At 34.3% G+C, this 23,177-nt stretch overlaps 1 protein-coding gene across 2 annotated transcripts in view; it reads right to left on the reverse strand.

The window, feature by feature from the left end:
- The window catches only part of LOC138704641 (uncharacterized), an 83,319-nt gene that overhangs the window by 18,305 nt on the left and 41,837 nt on the right, over positions 1 to 23,177 (reverse strand). For both annotated transcript variants that reach the window (XM_069832729.1, XM_069832728.1), the window contains exons 9-10: positions 13,359 to 14,488; positions 1,305 to 1,602 (exon numbers count right to left, since the gene is read on the reverse strand). In XM_069832729.1, the coding sequence (XP_069688830.1) occupies positions 1,305 to 1,602; positions 13,359 to 14,488 (1,428 nt within the window). The remainder of the gene's footprint in view (positions 1 to 1,304; positions 1,603 to 13,358; positions 14,489 to 23,177) is intronic.

Consider the following 23,177-nt stretch of genomic DNA (forward strand, 5'->3'; position numbering starts at 1 on the left):
GCAAAAGAAGAATGCAAAAAATGGATTGTTCTACAAAGGAGAAGATGATTTCTGCCCTCATTGGTGTATGGTTTCGCGATGAAGAAATGAAGAATATTTGTGGGAAATTAGTGGAATCCATGCCAAATCGTCTCAGAGCTGTTATTAGGAACAAGGGAGGCCACATAGATTACTGAGGTATGTCTTAGATCCTTTTTTTTTTTTTATCCCGTTTGAGTGTTTTTGCGTAAGTAATTACGTTGTTCAGATTAATTTGCACGCTACTGTATCTTTGCATTATAAAGTAGCCTATGGGATTTTCCTAGGATATTTGAAATATGTATGTAAAACTGAAAAGTACACTACACTGAAGTCAGTTATATTGAGACAATACTGTATTAGTGTCTTGGTAAAAGGTGAACCACACTACAAAGTTTACATAGGAACTTTCGCCTCAGTTAATGAGAAAAACAAAGGCGTGAATGCACTTGTACCTAAAACATCGAGAAAGGGAATATTGTTAAAGGTGCAAAAAAAAAAAAAAAAAAAAAAAAAAAGATATGTCACAAATTTATTGATTAAGCATTATGGAGAAAAATGGTCCAGTATCAACAAAAAGTAATGTCAGTTTTATTGAATTCAAAAGGCTGTGATTAGCGTTTTTCTTATTGTTTCCATATTTTATTTTGGTTCCAGTAATAATAATAATTGAATGACATATACACAACTAATTATTTAACTCAATAAAAAAGCAAAATTTTCATCAGGTAAAAATAATATTATAATTTTAACATTTCTATCCTAATCACAACATATGGGTTCCATCTATACAACCTAATACATTTGGGAACCCAGATATGCTATCAAATTCTTCAACAATTGTTTGAGCTTCATTTCCTGTGGATATGGTAATACTGTCCATACTAGCATTTAGATTTGACTGCCTGTGACTTTTTTTTGTGGGGTTATTTAAAGAACAAAGTGTACGAAACTCGACCAGCAGATTTGAATATCTTGAAGCAGAGATTTAGAGAACAAATTGGTGAAATTCTTCTAAACAAGCTATTGCACATCATGGAAAATATCACGACTCGGTTGAGACAGTGCATCAATGTCAATGGACAACACCTGGCAGACGTTGTTCTCACGAATTAACTTTGAATTTGTGCTCCGTAAAAATGGCAAACTTGTGTCCCTTAATTCACAGATCTTTCAGTAAATGTTAATGCCAGGTTACTGAGTAGTAAAGATGTCAAAATCATGAGTTCATTTTGCCCCACCTTGTACAACCAGATGTTAAATCAAAACAACAAAGAAATACTAACCAATGAAGGATGTGAAGCCATATCACGCCACATACGACAGACCCTGGCAGCTCGTAACAGTTCTTGCACTTTCAGGTACTGGAACACGTGCAGCAAGGAAGAGTAGCCTGCACACACGTTCATCATGAAGTACTGCATGAAGCGCCTCTCTGACTCCAGGCTGGGTCCTTGGGAAGGAGCAGGAGCAGAATCAGCAGCAGGAGGTGCAGCAGCAGTGCCCTTTGTCCGTTTCGAAGGAGGACTCTCAGTTTCTTGACTCGACGCCTTACGTTTTCCTTTGCTCACCTCTTCATTATCCCTGCAACAACGAGAACCAGACACATTTTTAAATATCATACCGATATCTGCCTATCTCAAATGTCTGGATTTAATGTTCTTAATTATGTCAGGTGAAGAATACAATGCGTGCAGTTCTGCATTGTGTAACTTTCTCCATTCCCCTGTAACTTCATCCCTCTTAGCCCATAAAATTTTCCTAAGCACCTTATTCTCAAACACCCTTAACCCTGTTCCTCTCTCAAAGTGAAAGTCCATGTTTCACAATCATACAGAACAACCGGTAATATAACTGTTTTATAAATTCTAACTTTCAGCTTTTTTCACAGCAGACTGGATGATAAAAGCTTCTCAAATGAATAATAGCAGATATTTCCCATATTTATTCTGCGTTTAATTTACTCCCTAGTGTCATTTATACTTGTTACTGTTGCTCCAAGATATTTGAATTTTCCCACCTCTTCAAAGATTTACTTCCAAATCTATCTCTTTACTTGCTTCAAGCAAAATTCCCGTGTTTTCCCTAATCGTTTGTGGATTTTCTCCTAATATATTCACGTCATCTGCATAGACAAGAAGCTGATGTAACCCGTTCAATTCCAAACCCTGTTCTCCTAGACTTTCCTAATGGCATATTCTAGAGCAAAGCTAAAAAGTAAAGGTGATAGTGCATCTCCTTGCTTTAGCCCGCAGTGAATTGGAAAAGCATCCAACAGAAACTGGCCTATTCGGGCTCTGCTGTACATTTCACTGAGACACATTTTAACATTTTAATCGTAAATGTATGGTGAAGAAAATATCAGAGCTGCAACTCAAGCCCTTTCATTTTCCAGTAGTTGTACTAAACAAGATTATTCTTAAGTTTAATATCCTTAAGATTATACTATGCCAAATACTGTCCTCAAAACTATTGACTCTACCATGCACAAGCAATAAGCAAAAGAAAGGCTTCACAAACAATAATTTTGCACAGTATCAGATATAGGCCTACACTGGCATGTAGAATACATTACCCAGTTTCGGGAAAGAAACTACAGTTGTGTTGGTTTGAATGTTTTCTTTTTTTTGTTTCGGTTAACAAATGGAGAGTATGGGCCTATGATAACTGACATAATAATTAATGAAGGGCATACAATATATTTTCCCTTTATTTGATGCGATATTCTGACATTAATCCCAATTCAGAACAAATTTTTCACTATAGCTCACTCAAAGATTGTTCACTACAGTTCACTCAAAGTGTATTGTACGCATCTGTTATCACTTTAATATTGCAGAACTCGCGATTACAAATCAAACGAGTGATAGCACAAGTCTGTACCTGCTCTCGATGCTGAGATATTACTGAGAGAGGCTGCATGGCACAGCTAATTTTATACACAACTTCAGCAACTTCATGCCCTTAGTTGAGGGAAGTGACACACACAAGTTACATCGGTTTTTGATCTAACTAGTAATAATATTAACATTGGCTGTGGCTCATAGTCTTGTTACAGTAATCATTTGAAGGTCAATCTAGAGCCTCCACCAGCCGCTGAACGAATATTGCACACTTTTATCACTGCCAATGTGGCGCTATAAACCAATTTTCAATACTTTTATCACAACCACAACACATTTCAAATCGTATTGTACCATATATAGAATTATTACTACATTAACACATTTAGTATATCACAAAACATGTAAAATATATTTATTATGAAAGTCGCCATTGCTTCTTGGAATTCGTAGTATTATAGCCCTGTCGCTCTAATTTCCGGCAGCCAATCGCGTTGCAGGTCGGCTACATTTAAACATGTCTTGTGATTCACTGATTCATTTCTTAAGGCTCGTTAAATACTTGATATAATCGACCGCCATTTTAGCTCTTTAGTTGGCGTTTGCAGAAAGCACACGAAGACGTTATTTGCTGCTCAATTATTTGCTGAATTACATTGCGTTTCATTTATTATCATAGGAGTTACGACATGATAATGTTTAACGGTGTGGCAAATAGATTCCTCATATGGTAGCTCGGCAACGTAAGAACAAAAATGGCGAATGATACTACCTACCTAGACTTTATAGAGCCTTCACTTTCTAAGACATAAGCAAAGAGGCGAAGTCACGCCAGAAATAACAGCGTCGGGACTATAGTACAATCCACTAGATGGAAACTGATACAATTGGCAGAGCAGGCAATACATGAAAACGAAATGATCTAAATGTGAGGTATGTTACTACAGTGTGTAGTATTATGTGACAGGTTAGGTTAGGTTAGGTTTGATTAGATGTGTATTACGTGACAGGTTAGGTTAGGTTTGATTAGGTGTGTAGTATTATGAGAAAGGTTAGGTTTGATTTGATTAGGTGTGTAGTATTATTACTATGTTGGCAACACTGAAACCCACTGTTACATTAAAGAAATATGGCGGTATTCTTCGTTCACGCACGACGATTTTCGTATATAACTAAGGTACGTACTTAGGGTGGGTTGGGTGGGCTTATAGCTATCCCAGTGATCACATCAATTTCTACTAATCAGCAGGGGCGATTTCTCAGGGCATGCTATGCTTGCTGCACAAGCCCAATATTTATTTCTCAAAATGGGATTACATACATTAAAATTTATTTTGATTTTTGGAACATTGCATAGGCGTAATACCATCCGCAGGTTGCACACCGCAAGTATCGCAACGCTTGCTCGTTTCTCGGAGCTACAGGAAAGACGTAGAAACAGCAGAATATGATGCGCGCGCAAGTGCATTCCTCCTTGGTCCGTTATGTGTTATGTGTTGTTTGAAGCTCTGGTCCGAGAGCTACACCAACGACTATTTAACGTTACACGGAGCAGTATTGACAGCGGGAATGTGCTGTGATTTGCGAGTGCAATGTAATTGTATGAGCGGAATGCATATGCTGAATGTATTATTAATTCTTAAACATTAATTTGAAGTATTGCAATGAGTTCGGAATTGTGTTTATTGAAACATTATTAAATCCATTTTCCCGAAGGACTATTCAAGAGAAGACAAGACATTATAGAGAATATGTGCGCTCGTTCAGTGCAGCTCAATACAACAATGTGCCTTGGTTGGCAGGGTCGAAAAAAAAAAAAAACTAAATAAACTGTTTTGTTGGCCATGTTTGTTATATTATATCGAACTTCTACATCTCATAAGCGAATATGATCCATGACTCATAATGATTTCATAATTATAAAATAAATTATTTATGTGGGTCTGATTATTTTTATTAATTATGAATTATTATATCCTCCCATCTTCCTCTATGAATGAAAGAGCAAGCCTAACTTTCGTGATTAGCATTCGCCCCTACTAATCAGTACTATAAATACAAGGTATTTTCAAGGTATTTTTTATTTATTAGTGGCTGGGACAGAAGAAAGATTCACCCATTTGAAATTTTGTCATTTTTTTGTTTCACAATGGATCTCAGAATGGATACCCATACTAGGTGCAGGGAAAGAAATATTCTGTCAAAAATAAGTCTAGTGAAAACATCAATTTTTTTGCCATAATAAGAATTTAGTACAATTATTAGAAAATGATGAAAATTCACTTCTTTCCCATGATAATTTGTATGCATGCATATGGACGATATTTACCTTGTCATACTGTAGTAAATAATCATCACGTCAGAATATAAATCTACAATGTTTGAACTGAAAAGCCCAGCAATTGGAACTAGAAGATGTCTCTGTTTCTAATAAACCATCTTGAGAAGTCACTGAATTGAACATTCGTTTAACTGAGAATTTTGTAATCTGTAGTGAGAAATCACAAAATTCCATTTTTTTTTTTAAGTAGCTATGTATAGTCCGTTAGTAATCCATATTTTTGTATAGGTCGTTAAACTGCACCATATATATATATATATATTTTTTTTTTTCCACAATGATAAACCTTAAATACACATTATAACAATAAAAATAGTAACTGGAGATAAACTAATACTTTTGGAATACAGTCACTACACTTGTCTGATCTGAACATCTGTGATTTTTATTTACTAGGAAATCTGAAGGACAGAGCTTTGAAGAAAAATTATCATACGCTGGAAAATAATGTTTCAATGATTTAACATGTTCCCACATGCAATAGGGAATTATTATTGATGAGTTGCAGCATCTACATGCCAAATCATGCAAGCCTGTAGATACAAGAAGTGTGTCTTCATCTTCCAGACGGAAAACACGATTTTTTATACATTCAATGCAAATATAAACTGATTCTGGATGGATTGTAAGAGATTTCCAAAGTTATTTAATTTGTTACAGTTTGAATGATTTAAGACATTATTATTATTATTATTATTATTATTATTATTATTATTATTATTATTATGAAATTTATTTAAAGAGCTATGAAATGATAAAATATATTTTGATACATCATTAGTAGAGCCTGGATGTTTGGCAAAATGCCTTTTTTACTGAGTGGAAGTAAATCATTATTTGAATAGATATAAATGTGATTTGGAGTAAATCAAAGTGATAGAGGCAATTTTTATTTTACCTATTTTGCCTTTTTTAGTAATAAATGCCTTTTTTGTAATTTTAAAGCAATATTCCTTGTTTATTTGCAATTTTCTAATTAATTGTAATGTAATGTGTATGAAATTTAAATATTTGAAACAATGCCTAACTTTACTAACAACAGCAAATAAAATTTATTTCGGTGCTTAATCTGCAAACAATCGTGCTTTAGTACTATTGGTGTAATATGAATAATGATCGAGAATCCACAGTTACAAATATAATATTGTCATGTCTTCACGATACCAACAATCAGCTTTATAATTTTAAATATTAAGCTCGTTCTCATAGACGTTGTCACGTAGCATTTCCAATTGTTTGCTTTCATATTTTCAAGTCTTACTGTTACAATTTTGTGCTACACGTGTTTATTATTGTAGGAGAAAGAAATTTGAGTGAGGAACAGTCAGTTATTGTCGGGTGACAGAAGGTATAACATCTGTTCGCTAGAATGCCTACAATCAGTAAACCATTGAAAAGTAAACTTTATGCTTACATTAGTGAATTTGGCGCCCATGTGTTTTCAACCTATGGAACAGTTTTGTTATGTAAGGTTTGTGAAAAGACAGTTAATCACGAAAAAAAGTATTTTATAAGTCAACATGTGTCATCTACGAAGTAAATATGTGAGTTATGTTGATATAATTTAAATTTATTGCTAAAATATATTATGACATTTTGAAATGTATAATGTCTTTTTCAAAGATTATTGTGCTTTTTTTTATGTTTTTATTTTAACTGTCATAAATGCTTAAACATCCATACTCTAATCATTATACACAGCCAGAATAATTGCTGGCTTGTATATCCCATTTCAAATCCCAGCAAATCTAGGTGGAATATGTTGTAGACCAAGACTGTGTTTTAAGTACATTTTCTCAGAGTATACCAATTTCTCCTGCCATCACACCACAGCTATTCCAATTGTCACGGATGTTACATTTTTATCATTTTCAAGCTTTATATACATTTGTCAACTTTTATTACTGGAATCAATTTAGAAGATCAGTACCATTTTACAGAAAAAAAGTTGTTTGAATAAAATTTATTATTATTGCAGAAAATAAAGAAAAGGTTCCGTCACGGATGTTACAAGATTTGTGGACTCACTTCATACCTTATTAACAAAAAGTGAAAAACTCAGGTCTCTGTCTCAAGCAAAAAGAGATTAATTCTCATAATGTTCATGTGAAGGCTAAGCAAATCTCATGGCATTCAGTTAGTCCACAAAAACATAATCGGTAAATATTTTATAGCTGTTTCTTCCATGTCATGGATGTTACAGATGAGTTAACATCCTTCATTTTCCCAATTTCAAAACAACTGTGACATTTCTAAGTCAAAATATTTACTTGAACCGTAAGATTGCTATAGGCTAGTCCCGTCGCTCTAATTTCCGGCAGCCAATCACATTGCAGGTTGGCTACATTTAAACATGTGCGTCTTGTGATTCGCTGGTAAAGACATTATGCATTTCCTAAGGCTCGATAAATACTTCATATAATCGCCCGCCATTTTGGCTCTTTCTTTGGCGTTCGCAGAAAGCACACGAGGACGTTATTTACCGCTCAATTATTTGCTGAATTACAGTGCGTTTGATTTATTATCATAGGAGCTACGACATGATAATATTTAATGGTGTGGCAAATAGATTCATCTGGTAGCTCGGCAACAAAAGAACAAAAATGACGAACAATACTACCTACCTAGACTTTATAGAGCCTTCACTTCCTAACCTCCTCAGTCCTGTTGTAGCATATACTATACATAATTATATTTTAATTTTTTTGCAGTATCTTGGATACTTTTGAATTTTTGAATAATTAAATTTGATAGAAATGAAGAGTATCACTTTTGCAACATTTCTATACCAGATTTATAAGTTAGAATTAAAATTTTGGGGCACCAAGAGTCAAAATTGCCCCAAAATTTGATTTTCTGTGAAGACATGATTTGGGATTTTTGGAACCCCAGAATGATTAAGTATATATATATATATATTTTTTTTTTTTTCAATTTAAAAACAAATATAAATTCGGGACTGAAGAGGCTAAGATGTAAGCAAAGAGGAGGAGTCACGCTGGGAATAACAGCGTCGCGACTATAATTGTTATTAACCCAAACTACTTAATATGAATGGCAGAAAGAATATAGTACAGAGTAAAATTTATTTGATTCTGGAGGTCTAGAATTAACAGCAGGCCTACAGGCTCTCAAAATATTTCTTCAACAATAGCTCCTTGAAAAACATACATTAACAGCCGATCCCTCTATGAGTAAGTGCTGCAAACTTTAGGGAAACAAGAAGTACCCATTACCTAGCCAAGACCACTTAGATTCAATGCCCATAAAACTTGTAAAATATTTAAAGCATTAGAATGTTTAAATTTAGAGCCTTACCTATGTCTTACACTAATAATAAACAAATATTTCTCGAAAAGACTTTTTCATTGGATTTTCCAGTTTGCCTGGAATGGCTGCCTACGACTTTCCATAATTCACAAATTATGGTCAGCATTAATGCAGTGAACTACTGTTTCATATCATCTTCCAAAAAGACCAAATAATGCAATTCATATGGAATACTTTCCATGGATAAGTAGCCACAGAAATTCCTTGTGTTGATGTCAATACCTGAATATTACGCCAAATGAATTACCCATTTATGTATAATTTAAATATATAAAGAATATATTCAATTATAATTTTACAGAGTGAAACACCACAATATTACACGCTAGAGAGCATCATATTTATTTATTTATTTAACCTGGTAGAGATAAGGCCATTAGGCCTTCTCTTCCCCTCTACCGTATGTGCATCTTTCATGAATGTTCACATGCTACAGAGAGCAGCAAGTGTACAGTTAATGAATGATATAAGCAATAGCCAGTGAGTGGCGTAATTAGCAATATAAATGTAATTGTCATATATTTTCATTAGAACTTCAGTAAAAATGATACTTTTTTTTAAACATTCTCAATTGTACCCAAATCATTCACAATTAATGACTAATGATAAAAGTCTTCACTCAAAAATTATACACTCCCGAAAGCATACATACACAAATATACGTACCGGTACAATTAAATACATACAAGAACAATAATACAAAATTTTACATGCTTGATTTCTAAATGTATGTTGCAACTTTACAAACGTCAGGTCCGTGTTTTCATTGCTGCATGCAATACAGTATAGAAGTGAAAGCAATATAAAAAAATGATACTAAGCATGAATGGAAATATATCACGTGTTTCTTCCCTACATCTAATAGAGTGGTTTGTGTTGTATATGTTACCATTAAAACCCGAAATGCGTCAAAACTAGTTTAAGCAAATGTAGTTAGACAGAAAGTGAGTTTTCGTAAGATCTAGAATCAATTATAGGTTAGGTTTGGTTTGTTTAGGTTTTTGTTTGGTAAAAGCCTAAACAAAGCAAACCTAACCTGTCATTGACTCTAGATCTTACGACAACTTGCTTTCTATATATCTATCTACATTTTTAAAACTAGTTTATACTGGTTTTGACAGATTTTGGGTTTTAATGCCAGCATATATACATTTACAATTGAATGTAATGTATGGACTGCATGTCACTGAAGAAGACAGATTATTACCTCAGTCGAAGAAGGAACTATGTAAATCTTTTTAATCACCATAGATTTTTCGTTAATATTTAACATAGTTTGCGTACAACAAAAGCAAAACATTGTGACATTCAGTTAAAAAGTTTCAACTGTGAAAATACTGAGCAATAACTAATTCATAAAATTAATATCATAATGAATTGAACACATGCACATATGGGAGTGTCCAATGTCACAAAAAATAATGTCTAATTTTCAGGTTATTCATAACTATTTGGAATGGCGTATTTTACTATGATTATTCATAATCAATGAAAGTTAAGCTGCTGTACTCTTGGCACCTAAATTTATCAGTTTCCTATCATATTATGTATTAATTTTAGATGACTTGCACATTAAAGAGTAACCTTAAATAATGGTTGAGATGGAATACAAATGTTCAATGTGAAACATTCACTAAACATAGCCTATTCTAAATTTATAAGCAAAATTCAAGGGTATCAACTTTCAAGGTGACGTGTTCAAATCTTACAGTTTTCTGTAGTAACAACTTTTTTTCTTTTTTCAAAGCAAATTACGATTGAATGCATATTGTAATTTAGTTTTTATGCAAGTAGTAGTAGTAGTAGTAGTAGTAGTAGTAGTAGTAGTAGTAGTAGTAGTAGTAGTAGTAGTAGTAGTAGTAGTAGTAGTAGTAGTAGTAATAATAATAATAATAATCTGCCATGGTGATGAAAGATGTTAATTATATTCATTGAAATTCTATACGTGATATACAAAAATATTTATGCTATTCTTTTTCCATCGAATATATTTTAACAATAAATAATAAAATAAAATTATAGGCTACTTCATGACGGGAATGGTATCTAAAATGTTTTTATTCAATTACACTTAAATACTTTTAATGAATATTTATTTCATTATAATATTATAAATGTGACTGTGATGATGAATTAAATCATTGATTCTAGTTATCAAACACAATAAGTCACAAACAAAACAATTGACAAAACATAAAATCACGAAAGATTGTCAAGGAGTTCCATTTAGTTGAATGTAGCCTGCGTAGAATAGTAATATTTTGATGTCTCCTAGTTATAAGAGGACATAAAACGACACATACAGACACAGTAAGAATTTGGGAACTTGTCAAGGAGCATGGAAACAGATCTCAGAACCTGACTATATCACACTTCATATTTTATATGCTAAAATTCTGAATTTCTTTACAGATCACAAACAATAAATGACTCAATAAACGTGAGTTATGCATAATTACTGAGCTACGAAGACCTGAATAAGAGCAAGTTGATTCTCTGTTGTCTCTGGTCCAGAATACTCATTTCAAAAGATATGGGATACTTTGATTGCTTCTGATTATATCCATAGCAAGAATAATGAATACAGAGATGGAATAAAAGTTGGTACAAACAACATTTCTGAGTTCTGTATTTGGAGCAAGCTTTCATGAAAGCTGACATGACTGGTACAGAATGCATTGAAATAAAAACCCTGAAATTATTTGACCATACATAATTCTTTTTAATTGGTTATTTTATGACGCTTTACCAACTGCTATGATTATCTAGTCCCTGAATGATATGAAGTCACAATAATGCCAGCGAAATGAGTCCAGGGCCCAGAGTCGAAAGTTACCCAGCATTTGCTCTTAATGGGTTGAGGGAAAACCCCAAAAAGTAATTGGAGCTAGGTAACTTGTTCCAACCATTTTTCAGACTCGAGTCTGCTCGTTTCAGTCAGACATGTTACCCATTATTCCACTGTGGTGGACACCACACTTTTTTTTAGTTGGTTATTTAACGATGCTGTATCAACTACTAGGGCTATATGTTAAGAATCAGACAGCCAGATAGTTCAGTTTCTAGAGCAACTAGCTATATACTGGAAGGTCTTGGATTCAATCCCAGATGGTGACTGGATTTTTGTCACTGCCAAAACTTCCCATACATCCCTGAGGTTCACACAGCCTTCTAGCAAATTGAGTGTTGGGTCTTTACCAAGGGTAAAGGCAGTCAGAGCATGGCGCCAACCACACTACCTTATTCTATTGCTGAAGTCAAAGTATGGAGCTCTAACTCCACACCCTCTAAGCACCTTCGTGGCATATATATGGCATACCTTTATCTTTTTACCTTCATATAATATTAAGACTGGAGAATTAAAGCTATTCTAAATCACTTTACGAATGTGTCCTAGCAAGAATAAGAAAAATTTTAGAAAGAAAGTATGCTCCAGTCATGACTGAAACTCAATGGAGGATGATGTGGGATGAAGTTATCAGCTTTAGGGAGTGAGGCAGCTATTAGCGTCATATAAGCCCAATTACATATTTTATATAATGCTATTCTAAAATCAGGACACTTTTGAAATTGCTGAAATGTTAATATAAGACTTATATAAAAATAAAACATCATTTTATTCAGAAAAGAATATGTTTCAACATCATAATAATTATTTTCAATTGTTTCTTTTTAGTTGCTTTGACAATGTTATTGCTAAACATCCTTTTCAGTTGATAACCTATACACATTGCTTATTTTTCTATTGCACATGAATAAACTATTATTTATCTGAATTTTCTAGATGATGTTACAGTTTAATAATACTAAAAACATTCGGCACATCTACAACATTGTCCTGGCACTCAACTCCACAAACATGACTGTTACAGGGAAGCTGGAACAAATCTATATTCCTAACCAATTATTACATCACTTAATATTAAGCTACTCTTTTATTGTAGTGTTATACTGTTCATTATATACTTGAGTAAGATTTCTATTCAAGTTCAATGCTGCATTAGAAATACAAAATATATCTAGCCAACCACCTACTCCATCTCTAATAAAATAATCTAAAATTTATCATATATGCCTACAATAAAATTAATTATATACTCGTTTTGTTCACTATTTCAATACAGTCATATACTTATCAGATATTAAACTTTTCTTTCTAGTAATGAAATACTGTTTACAAATAAAAATCAATTCTTTATACAGTTATAGTCTTTTTCTACAGATACTTTTGAAAAGTATGGAGAATTATAATTGTTCTATATTTATATTTCAAAAGAAATATAAGAAACTTTACAGTTAAAAATCTCTGTATCTCTGTGTTCCATGTAATGATATCAGATAAATTTTTATCAGGAATTTAACCCAAAAGGAAACGGTATCATTGTTATAAAAGAAAACATCTTAAGCGAGAATGCATTATAATGTATGATTGAAGCTAATTTCTACTGACTAATGTTGAAAAGGCTATTCAGGAAAGATAAGAAATTAATATTAAGTAAAAAATACAAATGTGGGCTTAAAGGACAGAAGTGGGATACAAGGAAGGAGCTAGGATATTATAACCAGCACACCTACAGGTTATGAATCTGTAAAAAACAAAACAAATAAATTAATACACACTACAAAAGAAGCACACTGCCTTTCAGTTGAGTCCTTATATAAGCGAAAATAAATAACTAATCAATAATAATTACTGACTGATATCCTTTTTAATATCATTTCCCTTTGGAATGGACATTCGTAAAATTATCAAAGATAACGAATTCAACTGGAAAGCATGTGCTTCTTTTATTGTAACGCAACTTTATGAATGAAACTCAACTAACCTGGTTTGTCCATCTGTTTTCCCATCTGCATCTCCAGTCTTTGCCACAGTTTCTGTCGGCTTCACTGTTTGCTGAAGATTTCCAAGGATGAAATTCCCTGACTGAAAGCTTCCGGGTGGCGCATTCACTATCAGATACTGCTGTGTCTGTGTGGTGGTCTTGTTGTTCAGAGCATCCTGTCCTGATATTGTGGGAATAAGCGTCGAACCAGAGCCCACAACAGGAACTAACAACACACCAGGTGGATTCTGCAGTCCTCCCGGAATTCCACTACTTACAAGATACGCCGATGGCTTTGGTAAAATGTGTCCTCCGGTTGTAACAAAATTTGTGAGGGGAGGTGAGTTCTGTACTAGACTTATGGACTGGTCACCATTTGCAGAAGCTGCCGATGGCATAAGAACTTGCGGTTGTCCGATCAAAGCCTGAGTTCCACTGATAACTGTAGTGGCACGGCCCGCCGCGTTTGAAAACACCAGGCTGTTGGAGAGAGTCACAGGGGCTTTGTCGCCCAGAGGAGAAGGATCTCCCACTTGCACAGAGGACTTAGCAGTCGGTGTCGTGGCTGTCGCTGCCATTGCTGGACATACCGACAACACGTTGTGTTTCGGAACAACAATATACTTCTTGCCACCCATTCGGGCTATGGCCTGCACATTTGCTGTGCTCGATGAAGTCAAGGGGTCAGTATTATTTGTTGTAGAAGAGACAGAGCTGCTAGGCGACGGCGAAACTGGGCTTGATGTCTTAGCACCTGTACTAGAACTCAACTGAATAGTAGACGATGGAGGAAGCCATGTTGTAACAGATCCAACAATAGTGCCCTTACTTGCAGTTGTTTTCGTTCCTTGCTGGTTTACAAGAGAAGATTCGCGACTTTTTGGCACTTTTACGAAACGAGGGACTGTGACCAGTTTTCCAGAATCTGCCATGCGCGGCAAACGTTGCAGCTTCGGTGGAGAAGGAGGTGTTGGAGGAGAATGACCTGCACTATTTTCAGTGGGAGATCCTCTGTTTCCAGCACCAAGAGCACTGATCGGTGTCAGAGGAGGAGGCGTAGTTGAAGTAGTTGTAGCCATTACCTTAGAGGCAGTTGCTGTCTTTCCATCCTTTGCATCTTGCTGACAGTTCTGTTGAAAGAGAAAACTTTGCTTTCAAGTGCTCACACAATTATTTTCTCCTATTTCCCCTTTATATTCATATTTACTTATAATACCAAAATTCATAACATGTTATCCCAACACATTATTTCTTGCTCTCCTCTGCACGAAGCCACATTTTATGCCTTCTCCACCTCTGAAAAAAAGCTGGAAATTATTCCAACAAAATAAACATTGATACTTCGATCTCACTATGCACAACATATGTCTGATTTTCGTTGCGTTTTTTTTTTAACTCGTCATATTAAACTGAGATATGAAATAATTTCACAAATATACTGTAGCCATCTAACATTTAATACACTACATTTACACAATTTCACTCAATAAACAATTCACACATACTGTACATGTCAGTCCATTACATATTGTCAGTTTTAGTTGAGAATATATATAGCAGAGGGCATTTGAAATAGCTGTTGCACTGCTGCCAATATCTGGAAAGAAAAATAAACGATCAGTGACAGGTTATATTTGGTTTGTTCAAGCTTTTGGTATGCCTTGCCTATCCGCTTTTTCGTAGATTAAATAATATGTTTATATTATTAGTCTTAAATGTTGCATGATAAATTGGATACTTAACAGCAGAAAGGTGCAAAGTACCAAATTTATGAACAGTATTTTATTAATAAATAACTTTCGCTATTGAACAATTTTAAGAATATATTTTTTAGAATTGAACTGATAGTACTCACGACAACTTTTCACCAAATTTTTATTAATCGTTTGACGACACTACTAAAATTAACACACGGAGAGACAAACAAACTTCACAATTTATGAAAAGTGTTAATTTGTTAAGTCCCATAAACATTTCGTACGTACTATGATCCATTTATTATCCACAGATCTGTTAATTTCTGCAAATACTTTCATTAAAATGGTTTTGCAGACTGGAAGCAAATCACCCTCACCACTTAGAACTGAATATCACCGACTTTCATCATGATTATCATACGTCCTATGTTGATGTCGTTTTACTGGTATGACAGTAAACAGATCCAACAAAAATGTTGATAGTTTTGAGTAATCTTGGCCATAGAACGTAGAAAATAAAGCTATTTTCTACTCGGATGTCAGTTCACTGCATTTTATTCTGCATTTTCATGCCACTTACAATAAAGAAAAACGTCCTAATTTTATGATATTTCCCCAAATTTCTGGATATTTTTTTACACTAGGAATTGAAAAGTTTAAAACAAACCACCTGTGCCATCTATGTTTCTATGTAATTCATAGCCCTACATTACCTACGTATTATGTTGTAGGCCTATATAAGATTTTCCTGTTTGTAGAAAACACTACAGTATACAATGTTAAAAAAAAAAAGTCTAATAAACATGGGTCCTAAAACACATACTTTCTGAGATCTGAACACTTGTTCATAGGAGGTGTTCGATGTGACGTCCATTTATGGCAGTAAATTTTTCTGTCCTACAGATAATCATACATGCTACCAGATAATCATACTGTAGTTGACACCCCTGACATGGAATACTGATAAGTCGCAAGGAATACTGTAAAGAAAAGTTTGGTTGCAGATATGAGCGGGGTTCAGCAGAGATGGTGTTGTGAATTTTCGTAATAAGCATGTGTGGGCTGATGGAAATTCCCTTGCAGTTGAAGAAACAAGGCATCAGCACCGATTCTCAGTCAATTTATCAGTAGGTGTTCTTGGTGATAGATTAATAGGGCCATACGTGCTACCACAGAGATTAACTGGGGCTCGTTATCAGAACTTTCTAATTAATGTATTGCCAACCTTGCTGGAGTATGTGCCATGTCAGCAAAGACTACAGATGTGCTTCATGCATTATGCCACACAGCACATTTTTTCTGCAATGAGCATGAACAACTGACACTGACATTTCAGAACCGCTGGATTGATTGGGGAGGCCCCACACCTTGGCCTGCTCGTTCCTCAAACCTAGATCCCCTAGACTTTTGGTTATCAAGAACAACCAGGTTACTTTCAAAGAGTGTGTGATTCCTTACACCAAAGGGCAGAGGAATGCATTGCCATGAATGGACGTCACATTGAGCACCTCCTATGAACAAATGTTCAGATCTCAGAAAGTATGTTGTAGGACCCATGTTTATTAGACATTTTTTTTCTTGTTTTGATGCATACTATCACCTCCTAAAATATTGGATACTTTTTTTAACACCCTGTATAAACAATAATGCCTTTTGCCATAACTTCACTATTAACACGACAAATAAACAATGGAGGGTAATCAAAACGAATGGCACATTGCACCTTTATTATGAGAGAGTCCTGGTAACTTAGCATCACTGCCATCTTTTGGAGGTCTTAATAACACTCTACAATCTTCTGTGGACCTAGCTCTGTTGATATGTAAATGCCCCTTGGCAAATTGCAACATTCTAGTGAAATACCACACTTTTTTTAATTTTGGCACTTAGCACCTTTCTGCTGTTAAGTATCCAATTATTGCAACACACACTATAACAACGCACATGCACTGTAAATGTGGAAGTCCCAAGCTCACATGACCTTCTTCGTACAACACAGCCAACAGCCGATAACACAGTTCAATTGAAACTAACCAGCCCTCTGCATCTCGTATTTTTAAGAAGGAAATCCTTTAAACAGTAGAGAAAATAGGGTGATCTTACACGTTTTCAATTCTTTCTGCAGCTAATATCCTTCTCTTGCTATGTTATTAACTCTATGTGAGCATATTACAGGTTGTTTTCTTAGTTTAATGAATGTGTTCCTATCTCGTGTTGAAATGTTGTCTGCAGTTGAGTACCACATGTGAATGCGGTGTAATACATTTCCGTTTAGTTTATATCTACTTCAGTCTCTAGCTGGAAAGAGAACAGCTAAACTTTAGAACATAATATCTGGTTTCTGAGTACCACAGATATTTCCCGACAGGTGCGTTATATTGGACTTACAACAATTTTATTGAAAGAACATTAAGGGTTATGGTAGAAATATGAGAAGAAAAAATAGGAACACTACAACTGCCATAGGAGATGATGAACACGTCTAAACTGGACTGTATTTAGTATTTAGTATTTATTTATTTAACCTGGTAGAGATAAGGCCGTCAGGCCTTCTCTGCCCCTCTACCAGGGGATTACAACTATAACATGAACAATAAATTACAATTAATATTAAATTTACAATTACAATCACAATAAAAATTAAAGTACGACAAGAATACCTGATTAATGAAAGCTAGACATTTTATCATAGAAATTAAGAACAAAGAATATTTTTGAATTTACTAAATTACAAATTAAACCTACAATAACAAAATTCTATAGTGATGAAATTACCATATATTGAGATATTTCGTGATAGATTAAGAGAACTATTTACAAGAAACCATGTCTGAACGAGTCTCAATTACTGACCAAGTGCCTAGTAAGTTTGCATTTGAATTCAATTTTATTTCGATAGTCCCTGATGCCAGCAGGTAACGAATTCCAGAGTCTTGGCAGGGCTATTGTGAAAGAGGATGAGTATGAGGAGGTTCGATGGGATGGTATTGTTAGTATTGTTTCATGGCGAGAGCGTGTGTTCAGATTGTGGTGGGAAGAAAGGTAAGTGAAGCGAGACGACAGGTACGAAGGAATAGAAGAGTTCAAGATTTCGAAGAGAAGGAGAAGTGAATGTAAATTTCTTTTCTTATCTAGTTTAAGCCAACCTATTGCTTCCAGGGATGGGGTAATGTGATCATATTTACGAACATTGCTTACAAAACGTACACACAAATTAAGAGCACGTTGAAGTTTCGTTTTGTTGTCGCTGGAAAGGTCAGTCAGTAAAATGTCAGCATAGTCAAAATAGGGAAATACAAGTGTCTGCACAAGGGACTTTTTTAAGCAAGAGGGAAGATGAACATTTATCCTTTTTAGCACATGAATAATAGAATATACTTTTCTGCAGGTTTCTGTGATTTGCATGTCCCAGTTGAGATTATTATCCATGTGAATGCCAAGATTTTTTACTGAAGAACTGAAAGGGATATGCACTGTACTTACTTTAACGGGGGAAATGTCGAGGTGCTTTACAGCGTCGGTTTGCCGTTTGTGTCCTAATATGATTGCTTGTGTCTTTCCAGGATTGATATTAAGATGGAATTTCTTTGTCCATGTCACAATCGAGTCAATGTCTTCGTTCAATTTATCTATAGCGTCATTTATTCGCTAAAAATTAAATAGAAGTACGATCACACAATTATGTCTACACAAGCATTACAGTTTGAAAAAACCTTGTAAAAGAGTGAAATGGAAGGAAGAAAAGGTAGATATTGACCAACAGAGACAAGGCTAAAGGATGTGAAGAGGACTGCAACCTGACAGAACTGTTATATCTACTGCATAAATTATTTTTTAATTTTGTGTTAAACTTTGGTAACATTATATTTGGTTAAGGCAAGCTACAGCACTGTGGAAACTCCAAATAAAAATTAAGAAAATTACTAACAGCTGGGCATCTCGAAGAGTAACTATAACATTAAAATACATCTAAAGCAAACACCAGAGCTGTAATATAATAGGACAATGTGATACAATAATGAGGGGCAACAAATAAAATAAGTGAGAAAAAATGTCTCCTGGATATCTGGAGTGAGCAGTGGACAAATCTGTAATGAAAAAAAAAATACAATAAAATAAAAAAAATAATAAATAAATAAATACGTAAATAAACAGATAAATAATATATGGAATATACAGGACAGGACTGTTAGCCATAAAGTAAGCAAATAAATAGCTTAGGCAAAGGAAAAAATGCCCTACCGCCTACAAAAATAGAGTACAAGTCTTAATGTTTGGACAATTTGCAAGAGGTTAGTAATAGCTCTCTCTCCAAATTCCTTTGAGAAAGATGAGTACAGTAATATAAAAACGACAGAGGGTACGCGAAAACGCGTCTTTGTAAGGGAGTTTGGTGGCTGAGAAAAACTGAATATGTGAGCTCCAAGCCAGTTGGCCACTTGTCTCACTCCACTGAAGAAACTTTAGAGAAATTTTGAAGGGCAAGCCGAAAATGAACGTTATAATAGCTACCACGTGACAGGGGAAGAAGCATGACAGACAACATCAGGACAGGAATGCCAAAAGATGTTAAAAAGAAGCCTGCACAGTGAGTGAAACTAGTGCAGTTCTCGCAACATATCAATTATTCTACACAGCTGACCTTTTTGGTCTTGTAACATTAGCTGAAAATGACTTATGTTCATTTTAGAGCTTGGTTAACAAGATAATCATTACCAGTAATTTAAAGTCATTCCATTGTTTCACCTTCTACACCTTCTGTGTGTACGATATGTACCAAAAAGCTGCTCTTATGTCTTCTATATGGGACATTTATAAAGAATTTTATAGGCCTACAATGTTATAATCTTGGAGAAAGTGTTACTTGTGATAAAAAAAAATTGTACCCTACGAAGTGCAAGTGCAGGTTTCTTCAATATATGGCTGAAAAACTAGAACAATTTGGAATTAAGTTTTGACTACTGCCTAACGTCAGGATAAAATAATAATAAGTGATTCAAGAATACTGTGAATGTTTTTAGTCCATAAAAAAGTATTTTTAATTCAATTACACCACAGTAATTTCTATTTTTTTAAGATATTATTCACGTTACAGTTCCAGCATCCCACACTAATATCAGTTCTCCTCCTTCCCTCTCATTCTTCTTCTGCTACGAATCACGCAACTTGGCCCTGTTTGTCGCAGACTTCCCTGTTACATGGAAGCTGATCACTAAAATCTGACGCAACCAATCCTTACCATTTTAATTTATTCTTCACATAATGGTCGCACCGTATATTTTTACGCCAAAAAAAAAGTAATAAAAAATACGATGATTATGCAATGAAATACGGTAGTTCATTAAAGTATCATTTATGCATTGTAAATGGCATGTTTTGAAGTATTTTACACTACATAGCATCAATAATAAAATTTATCTTAATTGCAATTTTTCTCAAAACAACATTCTGCAATCTTCAATGTTTCTTCTCTTCTCGGAAATTACAATTTGATTATGTTGTTGTTGTCTAGTGCCTTGCATTTGGCAATGAAGCCATTAGCAGTCGTGCTTTCCAATACTTTTGAATTGTAGTTTCTTCTGATCTTAATGCTTCACAGGTCTTCAAGTGGTCTTCATTCATTTCTGCTGGATCGTTACACAGGACACATATGGGTGAAGCTGAGATACCTATTCTGTAGAGATGACTTGATTATAATTTTGCGCATATGCTTATTAAACTGTATTACACCAAGTGACAATCAGTCATATTGATACGTCTTAAGAATGAATTCATACTACATGTTAAATATACTAAAAACGTATTTTTTTATTGGAAATGTTGAACATTAGAAATAATTTTTGTATATGATGGTAATGAAGATATGAGATTTTCCGTTCTTCAGAATACGGCTTCTAACGTGTGATAGTTATTAACCCATCTCTATAATAGTTTTTGAGGAAAGGTACGTACATTAAAAGCCAATCTTTAGAGTTACCAAAAAAAACGTAATTTCGAAGAACTCATCAATATAGCTAAACAATTCATTCAATCAGAATGAAATGCATGTGCCATATGTAAGACACACATATACAGATTTTTAGAAAATTTGGTCATTATTGATTGAGTAGTTTCCAAGGCTATTATACTTTTACTATGTCATACTACTTTTAACCAATAAAATGGTATGGAAAGACGTGTTTCAACTAATCATGACTGCTTATCCTACAATTTTTATCATCTCCAAAGCATTTGTTCCTTTGCTTGCCAAAATTGTACTTTCAATAATTGTACCTTTCAAAATGATTCATGTTTATTTCATCATCCTTAATTAGAACTTTTCTATCATTTATCTTGTTTATATTATTTAGGTTATGTTATAGCTTCTGCTGTATGAGATTATGGATAGTCATGTATCAGAGATTGTTTAATATATATTGATAATTGAAGTGGAATGCAACTGTTTTAATAAAAATGAAACTGAATAATTGAATCATCAAAGCCTTCTTGACTAGTAATCATTCCTAGAGTTCAATGAAGAGTGTATAGTTGGCACAACTGGTAACAAGAGAACAGCTCATCATAACACACTACTGCCATCTAGCAGAATATTTGTAATGATGAGATGATACAAAAATATATTTTCAAGACAGTTTTCTACTTCAGAAGTCAATTAATATTTTATTGTAACAGAGTACTTTATTTCTTCCAATCTTTAAATACTTTCTTCTAATCGTGTAATAGTCAATTAAATCCCACTCAAGTTTTGATTTTCTCTATATGGTACTCTCTCAGCTTTGATTACTTCAGTCTTTAATATTCCCTTAAATTTTCCAAGAAATTATTATAAAGATTCTGTGAATCCTCTGCCATCTTCTATTGTAACATTACATAATTAACATCAATGAATATATTTTACTATATTTCATACAATAACGAAATCAAGTGAAATATTGGAATATTTACGCCCAAACTTTGATGTAACTTTCTAGATTAATGCATGTTATGACATAATATCAAATAAATATATTAGAACACATTTTCTTCATATTATTTCGCATACAGGATGATTCACGAGGATTTACAGTCCTTTATGGAGCTTATTTCCAAAGACATTCTGAGCAAAAAATGTCATATAAACATGGGTCCCATTCTCAATATTTACAGAGTTACGCTTCGTTATTGGAACGCATTGCTGTGAACACGTGATCTTGGTCAACGTGCAGTCAGCAGCCAGCGTGAGCTCTACAGAAATCAAAGATAGCCGTATGCAGTTACGTAGAGCGACGAGTGCCGTTCACAAGCGTGCGGCCAAGTGTACTCAAGCGGACGGCAACATTTTTTAAAATGTGTTGTAAACTCTCCAAGACTGTAAATTAGGATGCAAAATTGAACTGCAAGTAATTAAGTCGGTGGAAGTGGTGTGATTTATAATAATTGTTGTGATAAGTGTAAGAATAATGTAATTTTCTAGTTAAAAATAGGAAAAGATGTCTGTATGAGGCAACTAAGGAGTTCACAGCACATTTTTAGCTTCACAATACTTGCCAATTAAAGAAATGATACTTCTGAATGGTTCATTCTCTATCTGTATTATTCTTTTACCTTCAAACTAAAGAAAAAAACGTATTTTACAAACAACTTTAAATTATTGTAACTCTGAAAATATTGAGAATAGGAACTATGTTTATATGAAATTTTTTGCTCAACATGTCTTCAGAAATAAGCTCCATAAAGGAAAGTATAACCTCGTTTTTTTATTGGGTTATTTTACGACACTGTATCAACATCTAGGTTATTTAGTGCCTGAATGAAATGAAGGTGATAATGCCGGTGAAATGAGTCTGGGGTCCAGCACCGAAAGTTAGCCAGCATTTGCTCGTATTGGGTTGAGGGAAAACCCCGGAAAAAAACCTCAACCAGGTAACTTGCCCCGACCAGGATTCGAACCCGGACCACCTGGTTTTGTAGCCAGATGCGCTGACTGTGTAAATCCTCATGAATCACCCTGTATAACTTCAAAGATCTCTTATTTAAGATGTCCTGACAGTGGACTTTTAAACCAGTTGCCTAATCCACAGTGGTTAAAGTACTATGACTATGCAATGTATTGAACATGATTATTTGTCTTCTTCTGGCTCCC

This window comes from Periplaneta americana, chromosome 8, assembly GCF_040183065.1.
Source record: "Periplaneta americana isolate PAMFEO1 chromosome 8, P.americana_PAMFEO1_priV1, whole genome shotgun sequence".
NCBI classification, from domain to species: domain Eukaryota; kingdom Metazoa; phylum Arthropoda; class Insecta; order Blattodea; family Blattidae; genus Periplaneta; species Periplaneta americana.